The sequence below is a fragment of the Neopelma chrysocephalum genome, unplaced genomic scaffold, assembly GCF_003984885.1.
Source record: "Neopelma chrysocephalum unplaced genomic scaffold, ASM398488v2 Primary Assembly neopelma1_59, whole genome shotgun sequence".
Taxonomy (NCBI): domain Eukaryota; kingdom Metazoa; phylum Chordata; class Aves; order Passeriformes; family Pipridae; genus Neopelma; species Neopelma chrysocephalum.
Genome location: NW_020897714.1, coordinates 11,649,860 through 11,676,235, shown reverse-complemented (window position 1 = coordinate 11,676,235; position 26,376 = coordinate 11,649,860). Strand labels below are relative to the sequence as shown.

Sequence of the window (26,376 nt, the reverse complement as noted above, 5' to 3'; positions counted from 1 at the left end):
TATTGCAGATGTGAATATTGTTCATACATCTTAATTTCTGTATAATTGTATAAAATATAAATGGAAAAAATTATAAGTTTTTATCCCGTATTTAGAAATATTGTATAATAATAGACTTATGTTGCCATTTTACTTACAGAGTACTGTACTTCTTTTAAACTGGATCATATCATCTTGATAGGTGTAGATGGATTTTTTTTGCATGTGTGTGTTTTGGTTTTCTTTCTTTTTAATTGAAGTTTGAGTCTCTTAAGTTCTGTGTTCAGTGTTTGTGTTTACTACTTGTGATCATGTAGTTGTGCCTTACATTGTGAAAGAATTTAGTCCAGTGTGCACTATAATTCTTAAACTCTGTGATTCAGAAGATGGCTGTGGATTTGGATGAGAAGATGACACCACGCATCAACCGGTTCTGTATAAATGATAACGAAATGTTACTGAAATGTCATTTTTGTTTTCTAACCTGTTGAAGGAATTATTAATAACAATAAAAAAAATTAGACCTTTCTAATAGACCAGTTATATCATTCAAAACTACCTTGCCCCATTTCAGGCAGCAAAGCTACTTTGAAATGGGGAATATATAGTTTTTACAAATGAACTGTTGGGAAGCTACACATCTAAGAACAAGCTAAACACTCCAGTTTCTTGGACTTAGGGGGAGCTGCAACAAAGGCTTTCACATTCCTGAGGACAGAGCCATAATGACTGTTTTTCAAATCTGTTTTTTTCACAGGTTAAATTCAGAGTAGGCTTTCCATTCCCAGTAGCTGTACAAGGCTGCTGGGTATCCCACATTCAATTGAAGTCCTTCTGCCAGTGACTGTGTTCAGGCATCACATTCAGTTGGACAACTGGCATAACTGGAAGACTCAAAAGTAGCACTTGTTTTATTTTTTAGACTAATGAAAGTCTTACTTGTGAGATGGAAAGCTTCTTTGGGGTGGAACTGTGTTGCAGAGAGAAACCAGGTGATTAATGTGAGAGATCAGTCCTATGACAGACACTATCGAATTGTGAGAGCATTAACAAAAAACTGTGTTTGGCTATTGAAGCAGATCTTGCTTGGGGGGTCTGTGTTAAAGTGGACAAAGATGGAGAGAAGAGGTCTCTGAAAGGCAATTTGAGTTGGGAAGTCAATTTCTACCTTGACTGTTTCCTGAAGTATGTTTCTCTTGAGACCACAGAGGAGCCTGTTGAGCCTGCGTCTCCATGAAGACAGCCTGTTTGTGACTACTGTCCTCCTTGGAGACATGCTGGCCTCCCTCCTGGAATTACAGAACCTCTGGCACTACTTGTTTTGTAAAGTGAGCAGATGTGGCTTAAGGTTGTTTTGGTAAAAAATATACAGAGTGAAATACTCGCTTCCTTCTACCAGCACACAAAGCACAGAGCTTAGTCTGTCAGGTGTGACTCCTCTGGGCTTGAAATATCTTTCTGTCCTGTCAGCATTGGTTTCAAGATACTGTGAGTCTCTGGTGAGCACTAGGTATGATGCAGTGTGCAGCTTAGCTTGTGATTGGGGACATGGAGCGTGGCCATGTCAGCCAAGTTGTGGCTAAATGTTTACAGCTTGTGTGGTGTCCCTGTGCAGACCTGCTCTCCTGTTTTACACATTCACTGCTTGGCACGGAGCCTGAGTGGCTGTTCCTTTCCCAGGAAGCTTGCCCATCATAGGCACAGGAGAAGAGCAGGAATGTGTGTATTACAGCAGCCTAGGCTGCATTTGGAGAGACTGAACCAGGTAAGTGCATACATATATATACATATATACACATATATACACGTATATGCAAAAAACATTGTGTGATATTATAGTTTAGTAGGTAGAGATGCATAACTATCAGGAGCTATGGCTACACAATTGTAATTTAATGAAATTTATTAATACAGACTTCTCTGGTGAATGAATTCTCCTCACCAACATAGGGTTTTTTTCCTGTTACGCTTTCTAGGAAATTACAAGCTGTATTAAAGCTTCCCTGGATGGAGACAGTCTTCCCTAAATGAAGCAAAAGAGCTTCTAGGAGCCATATATTTGTTTCATGGCTCATTCTCCCCCTCCAATTTATTCCTACATGGCATGGTCCAAACTGCTCACTTTTGTCTAGTCAAGTCGGAAATCAGTTAGTTTCAGAAACTTAAGGCATTCTGGAAGAGATAACTGTGTTATCACCACAGCAATCTTCCACTGGCTCTGTCAGTGCAGTGCTGGCATTATTAAATTTCAGAGGATTCAACTGGGAAGCAGAACTCAGTGCTTTTCTTGGTTTCAAGTCTTGTCGTGTAATTAGCAATTGCCATTTCTATCTGTGACATCCATGCTTTCTGTAACAAGAAAAAATATTTGTAAACCAAGACAACCTAAAAAAATTCCATTAATTCAGATGCATAAACACACAGAGCCTTTAGTTTTACTTATCCTTTCTTCAGGCTCTTGCTCAGGCCACTACACACTGCTTGAATCTGTGTCTGTCAGAGGTTTCCAGTGTATGTTTCCTTTTTGATTGGAAGGTAGGATTTGCTCTGTTTGCTTGTAATGGTGAAGTTTTTTGCAGGCTATTTCACCCTTTTTTATGTGATGTTTATTAGTTTAATGCTGTTCCTCTGATTAAGACAGCCCCAGTTCTATTTGCAAGTTCTGTTCCCTTCCAAGATCTGCCATGTGCTGCCATCTGAATTTCAGTTTCTGTCATTGTACTGACAAGATTCAGCTCTATAGTTGCTGTCATATAGGCGTGAGGACAGGGGGTGATGGCTGGAGAGATAATTTAAAATATGTAACTTCCTTCTCTCTCTGCTAATGCAGATGGTCTGATCGCAGAAGCTGAGTTGTGTCTGAATTGCTATGATTAGATATTGGACTACTCTTAAAAGGATTAATTCTTTGGACTAAAACCTTTAAAGGTCCCTTCCAACCCAAACTATTCTATGATTCTATGACATTGAGAAGATGGTAGCCCTGGTGTGAAGGCAGCTTTGAAAAGGAAAGGTCATATTTCAATAACAGGAAAAGGTAACAACTTCTTGAGTAGATATCTGTTCCAAGTACCAACCAGTGGCTTGGATATGGAAAGAATTCACTCATTGCTTTTCCTTGAAAAAGTCTACTACCATTTGCTTTTAAGCATTAGTATTAGTGGTGGTCAAATTTCTGTGCATTAGGTATTGCAGAATGAAATTCAACTTACATGAGAAAGCGGAATACTGTGAAGTGCCTGACACACTTTCAGGTGTTATATGCAGTATTGTTACTAGAAATGGGATATGGTGTGAAAATGAGGGGCAAATTTATATAACTGAAATTAATCATACCATCTGTTCAATGTGAAACTGCAAGATGCATGTTGTGCTAGATGAGCATGAGACAGTTTTCTGATCTGAGTACTACTGCATGTGAGTTGGTGGGAAGGGTTTGGTGTTGACTTCTCTGAAGGGGCTGACCATCTTCATTTCTGTGACACAAGAAATGGCTCTTTTTTTTTTTTAAGCAATCAGAATTGATAATGTTTTTCAACAAGAATATGACCTGCTGTCAACCCTGATATAAAACTGGTACATGTTCAACAGCAAAAATTCTGTAACAAATGTGTGAGCCAGAGAACTGAGGTGTTACTTTGTTTTGTTTTGGTTTTGGTCAAATGTCACAACTGTAATAGATTCCTATCACAGCATGACCACTTTTAGGCTGCCAGCCTCCTTTAGGGAAAGTGTAGCTGTATAATTAGAGAAGAAAAAAAAGATATGGTACCTACCTTGGCAGTTTCTGTTGGAGCTTGTAGCAAGAAGACTGCTATACACTGCCGATACCTGTTTTCATGCTGTATTAGGAAAGCATTTCGCAGGCTGAAGACTGTGGAAGAATGTGAAGAAGTGATATAAATGCATCTCATACAGCTATCAGTCCCATTTTATATCACATTGATTATGATTGAAGAAATGATATATGTAATCATCTCTTCAACCCTGATAGGGTCAATTTTTTTGTTGCATGGGAAGCTTTCTTATTTCAAAATCTTAATTCTATTTGCATTTGTTTTATTTTTAAATACTTTATCATTGTGCAGCTAAGGTGCTTTTGAGTCTAGCTGAGGATCATTAAGAAATATTTCCCTTCAAAGTGGACTAAATCATAACTGAAGTTAGGGGAGAACAAGTATCAAAAATTGAAGTGAAAGGCCCTATTTTCATTTTATTTAAATAAGTCCGTATGACAGCTGCCACATAGGGAAGTGGCTGCACTTGGGCTAATGGTGGGTTTGGGTTCTTCCTGGGCATGTGCCTGAGCTGGTTCTCCTTCTGGGGATGCCCCCAGTTGGCTGCTGGCAGCAATATCTTGCAGGGCCAAGCATATTGCCACTCTGTTTCCTGCCAAACTTTTGGTCCTGAAGATGACTTTGAGCATCATATGGAAGGTTTCTTTGCAAGGGGACAAATTGACATGATGTCACATGTCTGGAATGAAGGGGTGGCTTAAGTCTGCTGTGAAGCAAGTTTAGGGGAAGAGGAGGGAAAAGCATCTTCAGGCAGCTAAAACCCTGTGGCAGTCAACAGGCATACTTGGGTGGGCTGGTAGTAGCAGGGAGCGGGGCACACCAACCTGTTTTAATGCTCTGGATTCACATGGCATTGCTTTTTTTTTTAGCTGGAGTTGATGTTACTCTAAATGAAGCAATGGTGACTGAGGTGTGGGATTGCCTCCCTGTGGGTGCTCACCCTAAGCAGAGCCCTGCTCCTGAATCCATGCAGGCTGAGAAGAGCTCGGATCTCAAGCTGCTGGGACAAAGCAGATTTTTCTGAGCCTACTGCAGTTGACATATCTTTTTGATAAATTCATCTAGTTCATATAGCTTGCTCTGACATCTTGTACTATGTACAATATCTTGCTGCTGTGTAATGCTTCCTGTCCAAGCATTTCCAAGTGCTCAGAATGTTTCTACAAGATGAAGAGCCCTATAATCCTAGTTTTCTAGAAAAGGGAAATGGAGCACAGACTGGTAAACTACTGTAGCAAATCAGCAGCATAAATTTGTAGCAGCAGAGGAAATATGTTTCTGAACTCATGCCTTCTGCCTGTCTGTGGTCAATAGGAAATAGAACTTTACAGTTCTAAAAATGAATTTTCTGGGCAATGCTTGGCATCAAGGTCTCAATAATATTTTCTAAAAGCAATTCTGTGGCTGTAAAGATTACCAGTCTTTGATACAATAACATACCAGTGGGTCTGGCCCTTTCAAATGTAGTGTAAACATTATTAGTGGAGCAATAATAAGTAGATGCAAAGATTAAATCCAGAGCAGAATGATAAAAGGAAAGTGATCATCTAATCAGAAATTATGTTGCTGCTTACAACCTTCAGAGATGTGTTCCTACTATAACATTTACATGTAAAGTTACATCTCTTGTAACTTTGTCGTGGTGTTTGCAGATAGTTCTGCTTTTGGGGTAGCTTCCTGGTGTTATGAGCAAACCGTTTTACCTCTTATCCCTTCACTGATACATAGGCGGCTTTGGACTAGAATTATCCCGCATAATTTTTAGCTTCCCGCCTGCTGCCAAAAGGGTATTTCTATGATATCGCAACATATATTTTTTTTCTAGTACTTGTATTGAGCTTTGTTTATTTCCAAAGTGAATTCAACCCTCAGCAAACTAATGGATGCAAAAGTACTTGTTAGATCAAAAATCAGGATTTCATTTTTGATTAATGTGATGGATCACATGTGCTTTCTGAGAACATGCTAACTAATCTTTTAGTGCCACCAGCAATGAAAGTCTCCTTGAGGCTGCAAATAAATTGGCAACGTTCCCCAAGGTCATACATTCCAGACAATATTTAATTATTTTTTTTCCCCTGCAAAGGGACATTTTCTGTTGACACTAGGAGGTTTGCTTGTTGTTTTACACAGAATGGTGGAAATCTGAACTGCAAGCTCTCTATAGTAATTTTTCTCACTATTTTTATTGTACCCCTCCCTAAGGGGTCCTGTATTAGGATGGGGCTTCCAAGTTGTTGCAAGACTACAAGTTAGTAGCAGAGACTGCCATAGTTACAACTGTAGCTGGAAAGAACAGCTGTAGCTGTAGAGAAGTCAGGCAATGAGGTCCAGGTTGCAGGTAATGTCATAACCAGTGGACAGAACCTGGGCTGGGATGCAGAAAGCAACTTTGTCTATTCTGATCACAAAGATAGAAAGACCCTGATTAGAAACCTCTGAATGTAGGAAATGCTGTCTTGGAAAAAAAAAATCTGAAAATCTTATTCCCATTCCCATTATGGATTTTTTGGCCAATCTTTTAGATGCAAACTGGAGGGTGGCTGCAGAAGCTGTCGACCTGGCACCTAGCCTGGGCTTATGCGGGACGTGGGGCTGCCCTCTCCTCCACCCTGCAGGCAAGAGGAGGCTAATGTGTTTGCTCCATTTCTGCTGGGTTGATAGGGAGACGACTTAGGCAGGCAGGCAGTGCTGGAGCACATTTAAAAAAGGGTTGTTATTCTGTGTTTATCCCCTTATCTCATATTTAGTCATTTGCCTTTTATTGCCTAACTTTATTTCCTCTCAGCATTGACGCTGAATGCTAGATACTCTGGGTGAATATATTTCAAAGTTATCATAAATTTTACAGGCTCTAGGTTTATTTTCCTTATCTATTGATTTCCTACAGAGTACTCTAGCTCCCTAAGCTTTTCCTCTGTCTTTAGGATTAGGATGACTCTGCACCCAAGAGATTTGTATTTCTTTTAATTCTCTTTGATATAGGAGGCTCCTGTGATCTTGGTAGTATTAGACTGAATCACAGAATCATTAAGCTGGAAAAGACCTCCAAGATCATCAAGTCTAACCTTTGACTGAACACCACCATGTCAACTAGATCATAGCAATAGGTGCCATGTCCAGTCATTTCTTGAACACTTGCAGGGATGGTGACTCCACCTCCTCCATGGGCAATCTATTCCAATGCTTAATCACACTTTCAGTGAAAAAATTCTTCTTGATGAACCTGATTGACCTGAACCTCCCCTGGCTCAACTTGAGGCCATTTGCTTTAGTCCTGTAACTAGTTGCCTGGGAGAAGAGACTGACCCCCTCCCTGGCTACAACCTCCTTTCAGGTAGTTGTAGAGAGCAATAAGGTCTCCCCTGAGCCTACTTTTTTCCAGGCTAAACGCCCCCGGCTTCCTCAGCTGCTCCTCATAAGTCTTGCCCTCTAGACTCTTCATCAGCTTTGTTACCCTTCTTTGGACACGATCCAGCACATCAATGTCTTTCTTGTAGTGAGAGGCCCAGAACTGGACACAGTACTCAAGGTGTGGCCTCACCAGTGCCGAGTACAGAGGGAGACAAGCATTTCCCTGGTCTTGCTGGCCACACTATTTCTGACACAGGCCATTGGCCTTCTTGGCCACCTGGGCACACTGCTGGCTCATGTTCAGCCAGATGTCGACCAGGACCTCCGGGTTCTTTTCCTTTGGGCCACTTTCCAACCTTTCTTCCCAAGCCTGTAGCACCGCACAGGTTTATTGTGTACAGGGTTGTTGTGACTCAAGTGCAGGATCCAGCACGTCACCCTATCAAAGCCTTGACCCATTGATGCAGCCTGTCCAGATCCTTCTGCAGAGCCTTCCTACCCTCCAGCCGATCAACACTGCCACCCAACTTAGTGTAGTCTGTTAACCAAGAGTGCCCTCACTCCCCTCATCCAAGCCTTTTATAAAGGTATTAAACAGGACTGGCCCCAGTACTGAGCCCTAGGGAACATCACTAGTGCCTGGCCACCAACTGGACGTAGCACCATTCACCACCACGGTTAGGTGTGTGAGAGTCTGCATCAGCAGCTCAGACCAAGGGGAGGTCTGATGTTTCATGCTGGTCCCTCACCCAAGCTCTAATTTGGTGACTTCAGGAATGTTGTTTTGGCAGGGTAAGGCTGATCATTCTTGCTGGAGGTCAGTCCTCCTCCCCTCCTCACCCAACTGCACAGCACCAGTTATAGGAGGTGGTTTTTCCCAGTGATGCCTTTGGATGTCTGAGAACAAGGAAGCATTGATGTGTGGTGGGTGATTTTCATCCTCTCAAGGGCTGATGGAGAGGTGAGTAGGAGTAGCAACAGGTGGTAAATCTCCTCTCCAGCCTCCTTGAGAATGGCTGCTGTGCAGCCTGGACCCCCAGGAGAACAATGTAGTGGGAAGGGTGAAAAAATGCTGCATAACTAGTATGGAATTGAAAATGTACTTGGGAAAGAGGCCCAGGGTTTGACAGAGCATATTAGGACAGTTAGGGCAGGGAAATACTTGGCCTGTGAGAAAGAAGTAATTTGAGTCTTGTTTCCTCCTTTGGGATGAGTGGATAATACCTGACAGTCACTGGTATGTGTGTGAAAGTCACTGTTAGAGGCAGGGGGCTATGGGGTGTAAAGGCTGTAGCAGTAACTCATGCCTCACAGCAAGAGCAGAGCTGTGAAGCCACAGTGCTGAGGCACTTGTGTTTGCACTCCAGGCATCTGGAGGTGGTTTGTGGACAAACAGCATCTTATCCTTATACTACCACACACACAGAGTGCACTGACATGGTGTTTATGAAGGCATTCAGATGCATGCAGGCACATACCTGTAACTTGGACGAGTTCAATGTTTTTCAGTATCAGTCTGTCTAGTGGGATGGGCTGGTCCAGGACTGTGCAAAATCCACCCTCTCTTATGAAGGACTGCAGCTCAGGAGTGAGGGAAGGACAGACAGAGATAAGGCTGGTGTCTGAACCCCCATATTTCTGGGAATAGAAAATGAAGCTGGTTAGGTTGTTGTCTGCCATCTGCTCGTGAAGTATAGGCACTAAAGACCTCTAAATTTTGTGCTTTCTCTTATCAAAGATATACAGACAGGTAATTTGCCTGAGGAATCTTAGAAACACTCACGAGTACCTGGAGCTCTCCTGCAAGGTCACACCTTGCACCAAAAAGACACAATAGAAACACAAAACAAATCGACAGGCAGAAAACAGCCAAAGATGTTCAAAAGGATTTTTTCCCCTTCCCTCCTATTTTAATAGCAGGTCTTTTTCTCCATTCCTTGGAGGTGTGTTTCACCATCTCCCCTCACATACATGCAGAAGATAGAAAATTCCCAGAGCTCCAGATGAGTTGCAGCCTTTCACAGAAGGTTCACCAACATGTGTATGTGGGACAACCCTCGAAAAGACTTGCCTGAGGGTACCAGGTCCCTTGAATTTCTGCTTCCTTCACCATCACTGTTTCTAAGAGATGGTGCTGCTGGTCCCAAATCCCTCACTGCATGCTTTCTCTATCTCCTTTCTCTCTAAAGCAGAACACCTGCTACTTAAAAAAAAAACAAAACAACACTGCAAGAAGTCTTTAAATCAGACACAAACTTGTTGAGATTTAGCAAAGGTCCATTTCGACTTTTTTTACATCAGCTTTATAAACTGAATTAGCTAGATGCACTCCTACACTGAAGCTTTAGGAATTTTGGGTCATCCAGTGTCTTTCTTTGGTGGCTAAATACAGGTCTTTATTATTTATAGAACTCTATAGCACCATTCATGAAGAAATATTGTCTTGAACAGAGTCACTATATCTTAGCTTTAAGCTAGGGGAAATCAAGGCAAAGAGAGGACAACAGGCAATGTAGAAATTGAGAATAAAGCCAACCTTCTATAATTTTAGCATTTCCCTATTTTTTCCTTTTTTTTTTCTTTTTTTTTTTTCTTTCTTTCTAAAAATTCTGATATCTCTCGGATAAAAAAAATCTCAAGTTACTGAACTGAGTCATCAGGGAACATTAGAAAACTTTTTCCATTCTTGAACCTTTTCTGAGATTTAGGAATCCAGCATAAGAACAACATCAGGAAAACATTAAGGTCTTTTAATGTAAATTTTCCTGTAGTAGCGTTCCTGTAACATGCTGAGCCTAGAAGCAGGGTTTTGCATCAGTGTTATGGTTTGCTGTTAGCATAAGGTATTATCACCCATTCTTCATGCTGAATAGTCATCTTGTATTTTTGTTGTTAGATCAATCTGCTAAAGTACCTTCAAAATACTTACCAAACTAAAAAACATTACAACTGCAACCATGTACATCTCTATATGTTATTACCTTTTTGTTACGTTTAATTTTGGTAATTAGTAGGAAATCATCAAATAGGAAGAGGTAGACATCAAGGAGTCTTGTGCTTTCTGAGAAGGAAAACAAAAAAAATCAATTTTATAGTGTGATTATTTTAAGGAATTGCTGCTTCTAAGATGAGGCATATCTGTGAATCACTGCATCGTACAAAACGCTTTTAACAACGAAGCCTCACTTCCAATAGTTTACAACTACTCATTCCTCATGTGAGTCTGTGTCAAACACAGTTAATCATATGTTACTTGGTCATTTTGGCTACTAATACTTGTACCTTGTAGCAGCTACCTCATTGTGATTAAACAACTACTTGCCTGCCAGGAAAAAAATTACCTGAATCAATGCTGTACAAATACAACAATCAGCATGCTATAGATAGCAAATCCTGCCTGGTAAGCAGTGAAACTTCTGAAAATGGCAGAGAAACAGGGAAATGTCACCTCTTCCTGGTGTGCTACCCTTTTCATATGCCTTTGCAGTGATGAAATGTTAATTGATATCATCATACAAGGGTGATAGTAAGTGTTGTAGAAATCAACTTGCTTGTGTGGGATCACTCTGCTACCTGTGGAGTTAATGGCATGTTGTATGAGAGCTTTGCTCATGAAAGGGAAGCTACCTGGCAGGATAACACCTTCTTGTTCCAAGGTATCTATCAGAACAGCAGACAGCAGAGATGATGTTGAAATAAAAATAGGAAATACCTTTGGACTCTTCAGTAATTTTCAGGGAAACACATGCTAGATATGGTGCTAGAGCGGTGAGATATGTTGACATCAGTCCCCTGCCATATGGGGCACCTTGTATAGGACAGTCTAAACTGCCTGTTTTCCTATTTTCACATTTTTCAATATGACAGCAAAGGCTTCCTTTTAGTGGCAGGTTTTGGCCAGCCAAACTGATTTCTTCAGCACCTGGCAGACTGAGTATCCAGATGTGGCAATAAACAATCATACAGACTACTTATCCTTTTGGCAATTTGCCTGTATCTCAGTCTCTCTCAGACAAGCTGTAAATTTGCTTTTTCTTTCATGCACCTGCCTAAGTGCTATTGCAGAGGTTCATTCTGGACCTACTATGACAATGCATAATTCTGTTACGCTATCTTGCAACACCAGGACATTCAGGGACATTACCTGCTAACATCAGCCTCCCTTCATGAAGGAGAAGTCTGTTCGCTGAAGACAAAATGTTTTCACTGCTGTTTTCTCTTAAGCTTTGCTTCAAACACTTGACCCAAAAAAGAGAGAGAGAAAATGAGTATTCTTGCATATTTGATGGTGAACTGGGAGGTAACCAGCAGTTAAAGAAGATGAGCATACATGCGTTCGTGTCTCAGGCTAAATACATCACACAGCTGATAACTGAGCACGGCTGTGTTTCTTCAGCAGTGCTATTGCTTAAATGTATTTATGTTTTTGAAATGTTAAGCTGGGGCTTACTTTTCTGAAGTGAGTTTAATAGTTTTTGGAGCCCTGTATGTGAACAGACAAAATCCTTGAGGTGAGACTCACTTGATGATGTTACCACAGTGCTGCTTAAAGTCTGTCTATTTGGGTAGGGGTATAACTACAGCAGAAAGGTGCACACCCAGGTGTGATGTATAATTTTTTTGTAATGCTACTAAAATGTAAGTAGAAAGTTCTTTGGGTCAGCTCAAGGAATGAGAGAGGCAAATAATTTCTAATTAATATCTTTGTAAAATGGTGGTAATACTTACATGTGTCCCATTTCATTCTGTCCCCTAAAAGCAAATATTGGAGAGTCTTCCTGGACTGTATGATTGCACTCTCTTGGATGCTAGCTAAGAGCAACCCATGCTGTCATTCAAGGCACTGTGTGTGTTCAGCTACAGTGTTTGCAGCTGCTTCTGTTAGAACAGAGCCATCCCCAGTAAATAGAATACAGGCAACCAGCCAACTTTAGACCACATTATAAAGATAGATAGGAAACTAAATCCTCCCCAAGTTAAAAATGCCCTTTCAAATCTGCTTACCTCTGGGACAAAGAACCTTTTGTCACGATCCCAGACCTGAGGCCAAATTATGACCTCTTGCAGCTGCCTGAACTTCTGAAAGTTGTCCAACCACTTGACTTTACCTTCCAGGTCCCCTGAAATGTGTGAAACTCCAGTTACTGCCAAGGTTGGCATAAGCAGTCCTGTTTCTAGAAGATGCTAAATACTGATTTTCTCCAGTGAAACCAAAGTGCCTCACATGTGAGGCCCCAGATGAAATCTTGGCCTCATTGTAAAATTGCCTGAACTCTTCTTAGATCAACAGGGACAGAATTTCAATTTATGCATTCAAAGATGCTTAAATTCACTGCTAAATGAAAAGGTTGTGTTTACTAATCTGTCTGGGGAACAGAGGAAATCATATAAAACTCAATAAAACTGTAATCTTAAAAAATATCTTTAAAAAGGTCCTGCCTTTCTAAACTGTGTGGTATAGTGAGAGAAAAATAATCTTCATTATTTACAACCTGATAAAAAGACTGTTGAAATTACTGAGAATTAATTTTGGAGGAAGTGTTGCCAGAAGTGACTGAAATATTTAACTGGGGTGGGGGTGCCTGAGAATGTGAAAAATGGGGACTGTGTCATTGCAGATTTAGGGCCAATATGGGGAAAGCTTTAATGGACCTGCAACTTCAATTTCAACTTTTTGGGTTGAGTGATATTGCAGATAATGGTTTCAGACACACAGCTCCCCACCAGAAGGGTAATGCTGAGACTGCAACTGTTCTTTTTGTCACTGATTCACTGATCAAAAAATGAAGGCAGATCCTTGTCAGGTGTCTGTGAATAAAGAGGGATCACCCCTCTATCTTTGGTTTCCTTCACCCGGAGGTAATTTCTGAAAGGACCTATTTCTTTGCCAGTAATATTCCCCAGATATCCCATGGTCTTTTGGGGCCATACCTAAAACTGCTGTCCTCCCAGTAGACATCCCCAGGCTATCAACAAGACCTCTTTATTTTCCTATGGGACCCGTTCTGTGCAGAAAAATGTGCTTCTTGTGTGGCATTAGGATGGACACTTCATGAGACTTGGCAAGAAGAAAAAGAACCCGAGTCTCTCTTTTAGGTGGTCATTCTGTCATTGGGAGTATTTACCCATGATGAAGTAGCCCCTAATTTATGTACCTCTAGAATACATTAACTCTCTCTCTTCCTCATCTCCTGGGGAGACACTCAAGCCTTCAGCCTCTGGCATGAGGAGAAGGATGGCAGCACAGTGTCCCACCATACTGGATGGCTCAAGGCCCTGGTGTGCTGCTCGTGAGGATGAAGCACTATTTGGCACTTCTCCCTGTCAAGACTGCTGGGATAATTGTTTTGCTGAGGTACTGTCATGTCAGATTTCAGTGGGGACTGCATGAAGCCTTTGGGGAATAAATCTATCTGCTGATGAACTATATGACCATAAGACACTGAGAGATGCATTTAAAGCTTCTTGAACAAGACTGAGTTAAGGAGTTATATAGAATTAATAAATTATTTACCTAAAACAAAATGCAGGAAAAAATTAATACCTAGACCAACCCCTTATTTTCCACAATACTTAGAGAAAATCTGTAGCTGAGACAACTCTTCAGCTACTTTACATGGTAGAACCCTGTCATTAGTGAAAGGTCATGGACATAATATTCCCCTTGTGAGTGCACATTTATCCTATTAAGAATCAGGCACAAAAAAATCCTCCCAATACATAAACCTCACTCAAAGACTTCTTTGTTTGAGATATTTCTTGGTTTGTTCCAATTTGTGATCTGCTTTTAATTGTTTGCCTGTCATGCAGATGATTCTGAGAAAATACAAGTGACTCACTGATTTGGGAGTCCTGTGGCATTGCTCAGAGAAGCTTTGGCAGCACAAGGTGGCCCAAGTAATTCCCTACAGAATGAGGCTCAGGACTGCAGAAAGGCAGGAACATCCTTATTGCATTTCTGCAGAGAGACTGGACCAATTCACACTCCAAAGGACATGCACAAAAAAGCCAGGTAACTTGCTAGTTGGTAATTGCATACTTACATATGGACTTTTCCACTTTCTCCTTAAGTGACTGGATAAGGCCTTTCTCTTTTTCATCAGTGCTCCTCTTCCAGATGTTGTTAAGGAGGAGAGGATAGCGTGTCAGTCGATGCAGAGGAGCGACCAGCAGCTCTGGCAAATGCAACCTCTTGCACTGTTCATTTTGTTCACACCACTGCTGAAGACAAGGAAAACCTGCCTTAGGCTTCATCTTGCTCCCTGACTGGAAGGTAGCAAAGAGTTTTCTGCATCATTAGCTGACTCTAATGAGACAGGGACTAGTGAAACATGAGTTTCTCTCACAGAGAGAGCAAGGGCAGTATAAAGGCTCTTGTCATGGTTTAACTCAGCAGGTATCTAAACGACACAGCCACTCGTTCACTCTCTCCTCCCCTCCCCTCTGTGGGATGGGAAAGGGAACTGTGAAATAAAAAAATTAAGTTCGTGTTTTGAGACAAAGGCAGATTAATAAGACAGAAACAGCAGGAAAAAAATAATAGAGTTAGAATATACAAAAGAAGAGGTACACAATGCTCACCACCCACTGACCTATGCCCAGACAGTTCCAGAGCAGAGGCCCCCCCCCAGCCAGTTTTCCCTCTAGTTGTTATACTGAGCATGACACCATATGATATGGGATATCCCTTGGGTCAACTGGGGTCAGCTGCCCCTGCCATGTCCCCTCCCAGCTTCTTGTGTCCCTAGATTCCTTGCTTGTGGGGTGGGGTGAGAGACAGAAAAATCCTTGATGTAGTTTACATGCTGCTTAGCAACAAATAAAACATCACTGTTATCAAGATACTCTTATCTTAAATCCAAACCACAGCACTATACCAGCTACTAGGAAGAAAATTAACACTATCCCAGCTGAAACCAGGACAGTTTTCTACAGAGGGAATTGCATCACTCCTGCAGATGCACTTTCTGCGCTGCAGCTTTCCATTCCAGATGCTGTGTCCATGCTATCAGACAAAACAGTGCTCTTATTTATTTCCTGTTTTGATATTCTCAGGAAAACCTGAGAAAATTAACCTGAGTTAGGTTCGAAGGCCACCTTAGGTTTTAGGGTCACTGCTACTTGCCACTGGGGAACTTTTTCCTTGGCATGAATATATGTAATCACTGTCAGGGAGCAAGTGATGAGAAACTCCAAGGCCCAAGCTGCAGTTGACCTGCTACAAAGACATGTCCTCTCAGTTTTGGGCTGCCAGTGAGAAAAGCCCACTACTTCAGGTGTCTCTTTCTAAACCTGTAATGTTGAGGATCAGTCTTAGGTATTTACAGGACACACTGATCTGCTAATGATATTGGAAAGAGCAGAGCCTTCTCCCTAAGATCTCCACCACTGCACTGGCTGGAGTTTTTGCTTCAGGCAGATGTGGTGTCAGCAAAGACAGAACCTGCTCTAGTGCTGCAACTTGGTAAAGACGTCATTGATAGCTCTTTCCAGCCTTAGAGGGAGAGAAATGCTTACTTAATGGTGTTGTTTTGAGAGAGAATTTACAATGTGGCTTGATTTTTGTTTCTTTTTTTAATTCTGTAACCATTTCACTTTGTTAAAGTAGAGGTCATTGAATCAAGGGATTACGTGCAAAATATGTAAATTACAGAGGCTAGTAGTATGTATTTTCTACCTGTAAAAATGCAGCCAGTTCCTCCCTTTTGGCTTTCCCTTCTTATCTGGGCTAAATTACAAGTATAGACTTCCACATGTGCAGGTGAACATACATTCAGAAGGGGGACTTCTTATCAGTGTTAGCCTCTGCAGCTCAAAAAATTGATGTGAAATGCTATCTACACAGTCTGAATGAACTTTCCTAGTCTGCTGTTAAAATTCTGTCATAAGGTAGGAGTTCTGAAGACAACAACAACAAAATCATCACTTTACTTTCAGGTAGATGCCAAAATCTTCTCTCAGTCTCAGTTTTTCCAAGTAGAAGACAGCGGAAGTATAATTAAGGCAATAAATCTGGTGTGTCTGGCAGAGGTCACCCTGGAAAAACTGCAGAAAAGACTTGGAAATTTATCAAAAAAGGAAAATATTATGACAAAAGGAGAAACAATGATTTTGGTTTTGTAATATTTTACCTGAAATTTCATTGTACCTAGGAAAATAGGGGAAGAGGAGAAGGGGGAATTAAAAAAGTAAAGGGCAAGTTAAACAGTAATAAAAGTGTAAAGTAGTAAAAAAATCCCTCAAGCGATGCATGGGAGCACAGTTCTAACAGCTCTGCAGAGGTGTGACACATTCTTAGACTTTGTTCTCACTAAAAATAAATGATGTGAAATTCATGTAGAAGTTGAATATAAAATGACTACCTATGAAACAGCTTTGATGACTTCATGCAGCTTGGTATTTTATGTTTGAGTATGCTAGATAGCTCTTAGAAATAATAGCATAACATCATTTAGGTTGGAGATGTTGAATGTTGTCCAAAATGCAGTTTTGTCTGGGATTTTTTCTGTCTCACACAAGCATTATCAATAATGCCTGAAGTCAGAGATAACAGGGTGAGAAACCAAGCTCAGCCTGCCTTTCCCTGTTAAAAATCTTAACACTCAGGTAGGGTCTGTTTTAGTATTTCCTGGAAGTTTTCTAATGACCTCTACTGCTAGGGAAAGTTCAGGTCCATCAATTGATTTTCTGTCTGTACTTCCAACTTTACAAGCATTGGGAAGTTGTGTGGGAATTAGAGCTCTTAGAGAATTACCACACAGACTACCCAAAAAGGTTGCAGGGCAGGCAGGGCTTGGCAGCAGCAAGGCAGTTGTGTTTCTGCCTCTCTCTTGCTTAGCAGACACAGGCCAAAGTGTGATAGGTATTTCAGTCCCATTGAGCTCTTAATTAAGTACTTAAAAACACTTGTGGGTCTGGTTCATGGAGTAAAGGAGGATCCATGCGAAGGAGTGGAAGGAGGCAGGGAACATCTAGTGATGGGGCTGGGTTCTGGTCTTGGGGAAACACCTTCCATAGAGCAGGAAGCTCTCCTCTCCCAGTGGCCAAAACTCCTCAGGGTCTGGGCTGCTCTTCCCCAGGAAGGGAAAATCTTTCAACACTTTGTTCCACATACAGAGTACATTTCCACAAACTGCTTCAAACATGCCAATGAATAAAAAGAAAAACATCCTGCTGATAGGAGATGCTTGAGGCTGAGACCAAACTGCCTGTGACAGACAGCATATCCTTGACTGACTTGATTGTTCTAAAGCACCTGCATGCTCTGATAAATGGTCTGCTGCAAGGACCTACTGCTATTAAAAGCAAAAATATTTCTGATTGTATTACCGTTCTGAGTATGGAGCTGAAATCCATGGGAGACTCTGACTTGCTGACATTCTCCTTCACAGTTTGAAAAAAAGTTTTCAGAAAACTGAGACTTATCTAAGTAAGGGGGAAAAAGAGAGAGATTGACATCAGTGACCTGAATTTAAGATTAAAACAACTTTCTTTCCCATTCCTGGGCTCTCAAAAGGCTCCAAGCCTAATGGGTGTCTATACTTTTCTCTCTGACATTGCCAGAATTATCTTCAGAATTATGTCCAGAATGTTTGAATTAGTTGGAAACTAAAACAAATCTATAGAAATACCCACTTGTGATAAAAGCTTTGAAACAAGATTAGTTATTCCATTTGAACTAGTTTTAGGGTAGCAGCTGTATTTAATATAGATTGACATGAAAATTGACAATGGGTGAATGGTGTCTACTGAAAAACACTGATTGTTTGTGACACAGGTGTGACAATTAAGGAAGCCTTCACAGTCATTTGAGGAAGAAACCATCTTTCATAGTTTGAGTTTGCCTCACGCAATTTAAGATAGGAGAAGTTTCTATAAAATACTACAAAAAGTCACATATTCCCCGTAAGTTTGAATTGGACTCAAGAGTGCCCACATTATCGGTCAGAGGGGAGTCAAAGCCTGTTTCTAAGCCCACACTTGCTTCCTGAGCACAATATTTTCATAGAAATTCATGACTGAGCTCAGTTTTAGGCCAAATTTTAGGCCAGAAGGGCACGTCATCCACTGTGATACTGCTGTGGACTGTTGTACCTGCACACTGCTTTGTTTGATGTGTTTATGGGGGCAAGGTTGCTTATAGGATGATACCTATTCTTTAATTTTGACATTTACATCTTTTACAGCATGCATTTTTTCATGGATTCAGCCTGCTATCAAGAAAAAACACATGCTGTAAAATTCAGGAAAAAAGGCGTAAAAGGCATAGACAGCAGCTACTTTCTCCTACATTTAACCACTATTTTATATGCAAATATGCATGAGATGATCATTTGTCATCCTCATTAATAAGGACAACAAAATTAGAAAGTAAAATAGAAAATGTATTAAAGATAATTCTCTCAAGACATGACCAAGCTCCAGCCAAGCTCAGAGCACACAGCAATATATACCACTCCCTTCTTTGAATGAGAACAAAGAAATCAACAACCACACATCTGCTGAACTCTAGTAGTTGCCTGCATGTATGGTCTTAGTCCACAACAAACAAAAGGTGAAACACGTCAGCTAAAAATCTCTTTCCTTGTATCTCCAGACCTGCTTGGTTGGTCATTGTGCAGCTCACCAGATGCGTGGTCTGTCACTGAGCAGCAGTGCCTTCTCATGTGTTTGAGTTCTGGTTAATTGTCCCTACTTTGAAGACCTTTCCAGATTTTCTTGTTTTGGCTAAAAAAGGAGATACTCACTATTAAGGCAAGGGAAATACAATACGGGAAAAAGCTTGAACTCAACAACTGGTTTAGGGCAAGTGATGTGATTGTGAGCAGTCATTCAATTAAGGCAGCTGAAGAGTGCTTTCCAAAATTGATTTTGCTTTAAAGTGTAAGGTGTCCTGTAAAAGGGCACTGAAACTGAATAGAAACTTTATGGATGGTTTGTTTTCTTCTTTTATTGGGCTGGTTGATTTCTTATCTCAGTAACACTTCTGTTTTTTTACTCACCTTGTTTAACTCCTCTAAGTTTGCAAAAAGTCTCCACAAATCCACATCCAAGAGGAATTCATTACTCTGGAGGTATTTCAGGGTGTTCATAAATATCTTTAAAACCAAAACAAATCTATATTATTTACAATTTGTGCCAATTCAATGTATCTTTCCCTCCAGAAAAAAAATATGTATTTGTACTGTAATTATTATGAAATGATCATTTGATTTGGGGAGGGCAGAATATGGCATTCTGAGAAAAGTTTCCTGATCTGACTGAGGGCTAAATATTGGGGTTTGTGTGTGGAAGAGGGTATGAGTGATGTCTCTGGGGTTTCTTTGTGGCTACCACCAAAGCAGCTATGTCCCTGCTGTGACCTCTGGCAGAAGAGGGGCAACTGAGCCACCTGAAGATTTCCTGCATGAAGGAATTAGTAACATCAGGGCACAGTTACATATTTCTATGACCTTTCTAAATGTTTTCCTTCCTATTCCATGCATCTAAATTGTTTAGAGTTACTATGGGAAAAAATACGTTGTTGAAATAATGTAAGTAGAGGCCCTGTGAAGATTTTTCATCTCTTTGGATTGTTTTGTTAACCTCCATTGCATGAAAACTGCATGTGTATTTATTAGCTGTTTAAGATTTTATGTTATTTAAGCTGATTGAGCTGTACTGAATCTGACCTAAATCTGAAAAAGGCTTACAATTTATGGATTACCAAGTAGATTTTTTTGTTTATGTGTAAAAAGCATTAATGAAAAACCCATCACCCAGTTGCCAAGAGTGAATAGCTAGTGAGAGTGTTTGCTTAGCCTTGTGTAACTCTCTAGTTACCATGAGGAGGTTGACCTGAGAGCTTAAGGGGAATTTATGGTGGCCTTAAAGCTCCCTGTAGAGATTCAGTAAAATCAGTGGAATATTTCTGTACTTTGAAGTAAGTAGGTATCTGTAAACTGGTTACCCAAATGCAATGGGTTCTTTCTTTGGCAGGAGAGTCTGGGAAGCTGGCTGAATAGTTCATCATTCATGGGTCATGCAGAGCTGGCTAAGGCTTGTCTGTGGTTTCCCCCTCACCAAGGGGCCTGCATGTCCGCTATTATCATCCCTCCAAGTATTCACCACTTTTTAATCTTTTCAGCTTTCTGAACAAAGTGTACAAAAGGAAAGATCTTTCCTTCTACCTGGGACCAATAGCTGATCCTGTCATTCCCTTTCCTCCTTCTTCCTGTTCTGTCCCACCAAGAAGGAATTCAGTCCAGTCCTCTGTTTCCATTACTTTGCAGTACTTCTTGTACTGTCCAGGCTAACTTTTCAGCAACATGGAAAATGTTTCACAAATCTCTTTCCTTTGACTAATAAAAATCAGAAATTGTCTGTGCAGAATAATAGAAAAGTATAAGAAAATATTTATGGAAGTTTCCATCCTTTTAAATGGATACATTTAATTTTTATGTGTAATGACTTTAAATAGTGCAGCTATTCTTGTAACTGTGTGTAATATTCTTGTTCATATTGCAAGCTCTTAATATTCACTAGAATAGGGGTAATATAGATTTTTTGGGAGAGGAGTTGCTTTTAGTATGCTCGTTTTCATGTAATATTAGAACTACAGGTCTGCTGAATTCTGAGGTTTTCATGCTCTGGTCAGGATAATCTAGCTATAGTTCTATATGAAGTTAAATGAAGAGGATAATGTTCCATACTAGTAGTACAGAAATATTCAGTTGAAATTGTCCAGTACAGAAATAGCCAACTGGAGAGTGGCTTCAGTTCAGCATTTTTGAGAGAAATGGTGGGATATCAGTTGAAATTGCTGAATGAATATGAAATCAGATGGTAATTGCAAAGCACTAGATTGCATCACTCTAAAGTGATGTTTAGAAGAAATATGCCATCATAAAGGTGGAAACCAAAGGGAACTGTGAAAACAGGATAAGCAGGCAAGATGGGAGGAAAAACCAAGTGCTTAAGTCATTCCCCATAAACACCTAATAAGAAATTTCAGGTGGCTTTCTGTCTGCCATGCTGACTGCAGAATAAATAATGTAATTATTTTTGCAAAGTGAAATCAGAAGTTACCATCTTGAGAACGAACAAATGATCCAGAAAGTAAGTGCATTCACTTGTGAAAAGTTCCCACACTGCTGCTTCTTTTTTCACTTCTAACCGGCTGTCGACATCTTTCTGCTCAGTCTGCTGCTCATTTATAAATTCATGCCAAGATTTACTCTATTGATTGAAGAAGAAAGAAAACCACCAATTGTTTCATCAACTGCTTCAGACCTTATGAGAAGAATCTGTTTTATTTCCTGTATAAAGAGCTCATCTGCCAGTATTAGTGAGTTTTCTTCTGAAAGCTTAAAGATTTCTTAAAAAAATTTAAAAACTTGACATTTTCCTCCAAAATATTTATAATATAAATACAGTGAATTTGAAAGTAATGCAGTAGGATAATCTATGTTTGTGGGATGTTGTATCAAAAAATAGTGTGCAGCTTGCAGATGCTAAGGAATTTAATCTATTGTGCTGCTGTTGGAAAGCAGGGATGGAAGATAGCTTCTTGTTTTCCAGATGATAAAATCAAGGTACCAAAGGACTATGTCTTTATAGTCACTTGGAAATTGTTTTGTTTAGTCCTAAGGTGGCCACTATCATCTTACTGACCTGCTCCAAAGTCAGTTGTCCACATATAAGTTAAGTACTGACAGGAGCCCTCAACTACCATGTCTCTGGGAAGCTGCAAATAACAACCTGATATGAGAAGCAAAAGGTTGGCTTCGGAGAGGGGATGGTGTTAGGTGTGGGTTATCTGAATATCACCCTCGTAGCCCAAGCTTGGTGATTCTGTGGCTAGAGGCCAGAAGCCTTGTTTATCTGGCAGACAGGTTTTGGCAGGATTTCTGCAGCCAAACCTTGGTGTTGGCACTGACCTCTCCGTGGCTGCCTCTGAACACAACCCTAAGGCAGCAATGGGCGTGACTATTCCCCAAGTGACATCTCTGTCGTGCTGCAGTTTCTTTCCCCAGACCTGCACGTGCTGCTGAGAGGGTTGTCTTGAGGCCTTTTTCTAAAGCTGATACTTCCCTGACCTAAGACAGTCTGAAACCTTGCCAAATCCAGATGGTCTTGAGGGCCCTTGCTAACCTTCTATGACCCTCAGTTTCCCCCTTGCCCCTCCATTTCAAATGACAAAAATATACCTTATGTATTAATATACCTTATATATTAATGTAACTTTATGTACAGAAAGTTTATCCAGATTAATGTGCTGAAAAATGTTAACTTAAAAACAACAGAAAATTCCTCCCCCATTGTTAAATATCCTTGATACATCATACTGAGTATTTTGATACCTTAAAGCAGAAAAATTCATATGTGCAGCAGTCTATGATCTTAACAGTTGAAAGACAATTTTCCAGATCAGATGCTTGTTTCTGTTTTTCTTTACCCTGTTGAATGACAAAAAACCACCCCTAATTCATACAATTGAAGTTTGCCCAGCTCTGTAACCTTGCCCTAATCTGAAAGGAGTTTGCCCTTCAGCGAGTGGTTTCTTTATACTTCTCAGCTCTCCTAAATAGAGACAAGGCAGTGATGGCAGGTTTCTTCATACGTATGGGTGCAGTGTGTAGGTGCCTTACATTTGGATGTGTACGATCTTATTTATGTAACACAATGGGCTACCCTCGGAAAGCTGAACAAATAAGATATTTTGCTTCCTTTAGCACTGTCAGACATAGGTAACAACAGATTCATAGTTGAAATCATCCTCCTGATGTAGGTATAAAAAGTTACACATTTGTTTACTTATTTATTTTTAATTTTTTATTTGAGCTATGTATTGAATAAGCTTCCTTGGTCAGCTGTAGAGTAGTGTCAGTAAAATGAGCTTTCAGAAAGCTTAAAGGGCAGCAGGAGTTTGTGTGAGGGATCATGAAATACAAACAATTGCTTTTGTTTTGGCTTTGTGTTTTCAGGCCATGTAAAAAGTTTAATCATTATTTATGAACTAACCTAAGTACTGTGGGTGCAGACTTATAAGGTGTTTGCCTAACTTTTATCTGCTCTCTGGAACAGTATATTATGTGGATTTCTATTGTCTGAACTTGAGGCACTGAACTCGAGGCACTGAACTCAAGCCAATTTTGAAATGTGTTTGATTACAATATTTGAAACTCAGAGTTTAAGTTCAGCTCTTAATTTTGAAAGATATCTTGAAATGGAGCAGAAATTTATGGAATTTAATAGCCTCAGAAATCACTTTTTTTCTGAACATCAAATATCAATATTTTATTTCAGATTTAAAAAAATTTGCTGAATTTAAAAATTCTCAGTTTTAGGCCATGCTCCTTCAAATGCTATAGAACTGCTATCAAATGAAGAGGGAACTTTTGTACATACTAATCTCAATACTTACATTGGTTTCATTTGCACCAAGTCTTTGATAAAATACAAAAAATATTGGGAAGGGACTGTTCACAAGTACGTGCTTGGGGGGGAAGTTATCAAGACACTTGTAAATAATTTTTTGGATCCCAAAGAGTATGCAGAAAGGAAATTCAGATGCCTTAGTCAGTGAAAGTTTTCATAAATGGAAAAGACAAGGAAATGTGTTAGACAAGGATATTCACTGAATTGTGTTAGTGTGTATGCTTTTATTGGCAACTGTGAGGACACCCATGAGGACAAAAAAGGCCTAAGAAAGCATCTGAAAAGCTACTTTGATAGGTAAAGTTTAGATTCCTTCCATGTGAGTGGGTGTTCCACAGACACTGCAGAGCCCTAAGACATGAAGAAAATACAGGATACACTATGGTCAAAGCAACAATGCAACTGACCTGCCCACCTTTTGCTACCTTACCCTGCCTTGGACCTGCTGCCACCCTTGAACACTCTCTTAGAGACCTCCTGCATTGCCCATCCTGCTCTGCCCTCCTGGTGCCACAAGACACCTCTCCTCCCACCACCCACAGGGATAGGGAGCAGTGGCACTGACTGTTTTCATGTGCATCATGGGCAGTGGCACTGGTGGCTGCACTGGTGTCACCCAAGCTTCATTGCAGATTAATGTCCAATCATTCCAAGGGTGGGTGGGCTGAGACCTCTGAGTTCAGCTCACCTGCTGGCTGCCTTTCTCCAAGAGCAGAAAGTAAAGAAGCTATTTTTACCCACATTAGTTGTTGGAGAAGGGAAGATTGGTACAAGGAAAAAAAAAGTAAAATACTCACAACTCCTCTTTTGACAAATGGCCACCTTGACTTTTTGGACTCTAATGGGTAAAACAAATGTTATCAGTAAAGGAACAAATAGCTAAAAATAAAACTGTTATTTACATTATTTATATATTTATATCTATTTATATATTTATTTTTGGATGAAGCTTGATGGACTATACTTGACTCAGATTTAATACTTGTGTTTGGGCAGTTTGTGCATCAGACTTAAAACCCTAGGTTGTTGGTTCCTTCTAGCAAGAATTATGACTATCTATGATGGGATTTTGGATGATGCTAAACACTCCTACTTGTTGAAGATGGTCAGTATTTGATTGCCAAATCTTTACATGGGAAAATCCTCATACCTCAAGCCAATTCTTGAAGATATTGTTTTGAAGCAAGAATTAGTCTATGCATGCTCATTAGTGATAATTTGGAGTTATGCAGATATTCAGAACTCCTGTGAATAAACAATCGTACAAGCCCTAAGCCTCAGATCTGTCATGGGACTGGCACCGTGGAGCTGGCTATAATTTGTGGTCCTTGGTGAGGAACAGGGAAAGATGGGGATTTAGATTTAGGAATGCACTGGTGAATGGTGAGGAATGACTGTGTTCAGCAAGATATCTGAACAGGTTTTCTGTTACGTGGCACCTATTTTCAGGTCTGTGAATGAGTGGAAATCACAGTCAAAACCTTGTCCTTCTAGTTTTTGGAGGTCTTGGCTGTTCTGGGAGTGGCTGGCTTATTTGCTGTCATGGAGCTGCTGGTTGTCACCTTGACTGACTTGCTTTTTGAGAAACTTTTGATCTCTGGTCACCAAGATCTTTGGTCTCTAGTAATCACACTTCCCACATTACTATATTCCACAATAGATATTTGTGGAAATTGCTTGCAGGTCTACATTTCAGTTTTGGAAGGTCTTGTGAGCAACCTCTAGCCATGAGTTGGGTCTGCTACCCTTGTTGTCAGAACACAACTGGAAAGGGCAGTATGAGCCACTTTCTTTCCTCTGCTTGAAGCTGCGAAGGTAGGAAATTGTGTCTCATCTGCTTGCATTGGAAATTGAATCCCTTTGATGTGGGGTAACAGGATTCCCCACAGAGGCTGCACTGCCTCATGTTGTCATTGTTCCCATACTCCCTCCCCATCCCACATGCACACATATTCCAGTCCTGGCTTTTGCTGGGCTCAGAGGAGCAAACCTCCCCCCTCTCCCACGTCTGACCTGCACTTAGCAGGAAGGATGAGTAGGGCAGGTAGTCCATGGCACTGTCTGACACCAGGAGGTCTCCAGGGAACACCTCGAGTCCCGGCAGACTCACTACCAGGGAGCTACGCCTGCGCTCGGCTGATCTGTGAGACACAACAACAACACACATCATCTCTCTCTGCTTGAGGCTGCAGAAGAAACTTCTGAAGTGCTCCTTGCTGATACAGGAGGGAATCAGCTAAAAAACCAAGTCACAGTAGCTATGACTTGATGTGTGTTAAAAGAACAATGAGTAAAAAATTTCAGTGATCAGCAGCAAATATCTAATTATCTTTCAAACTCCTCAATGGTGCTAAGATCAAGGTGCTTATGGACATGGCTTACCTCAGATAAATAATAAGAGCACTTAAATATTGGAAATTCCTGAGTTCTTCTGAGGTTAGGCAAAAAGCGTTTGGGGATTTCCGAATCTATGTTTTGACGCTGGAGTCCCAAGGAGCAGTAAAATACTATATTCCTAGCTGATATATGTGACTTGTCATTGCTTTTAAGCTTCATATAATTCATATGATTTCAAGAAAAGAAGCACACTAGAGAAGAGTTAAAATGTTGGGTTTTTTAAAAAAAATATTTAACCTTTTGTCTGGTTTGTGCTATTTTCTTTCTAAATCTTTTCAGTGTTTTTTTTCCTGCTATTTCAAGTATTTTTTTATTTTGAATGTAGTAAGACTTAGTGGCCCTACTGATCAAAAATAAATGACTCTTTCGAACTATTGTTACTCCTAACAGAGAGCATTGTCTGGGATGTAGATCCATCAAGGAAAGTGAC

At 40.4% G+C, this 26,376-nt stretch overlaps 1 protein-coding gene across 1 annotated transcript; it reads right to left on the bottom strand.

Moving 5' to 3' along the window:
* Positions 1 to 1,897: 1,897 nt before the first annotated feature.
* PLEKHG7 (pleckstrin homology and RhoGEF domain containing G7) lies at positions 1,898 to 21,245 on the bottom strand. Its single transcript, XM_027680835.1, has 11 exons — positions 21,198 to 21,245; positions 19,133 to 19,228; positions 17,460 to 17,555; positions 16,062 to 16,175; positions 14,174 to 14,348; positions 12,135 to 12,250; positions 11,275 to 11,368; positions 10,112 to 10,191; positions 8,609 to 8,768; positions 3,756 to 3,853; positions 1,898 to 2,328 (listed from the first exon to the last, which is right to left on the bottom strand). The coding sequence occupies exons 1-11, from the start codon at positions 21,198 to 21,200 to the stop codon at positions 2,221 to 2,223; spliced, it is 1,140 nt and encodes a 379-aa protein (XP_027536636.1). The 5' UTR covers positions 21,201 to 21,245; the 3' UTR covers positions 1,898 to 2,220.
* Positions 21,246 to 26,376: the final 5,131 nt, after the last annotated feature.

Excerpts from the sequence above, each read along its gene's own strand:
- PLEKHG7 (XM_027680835.1), bottom strand. Across the intron at positions 12,251-14,173 it reads GAAAGTGGAAAAGTCCATAT|GGGACCTGGAAGGTAAAGTC; the intron begins GTAAGTATGCAA and ends CACACATTTCAG. Across the intron at positions 10,192-11,274 it reads AGGGAGGCTGATGTTAGCAG|AAAGCACAAGACTCCTTGAT; the intron begins GTAATGTCCCTG and ends TTTCCTTCTCAG.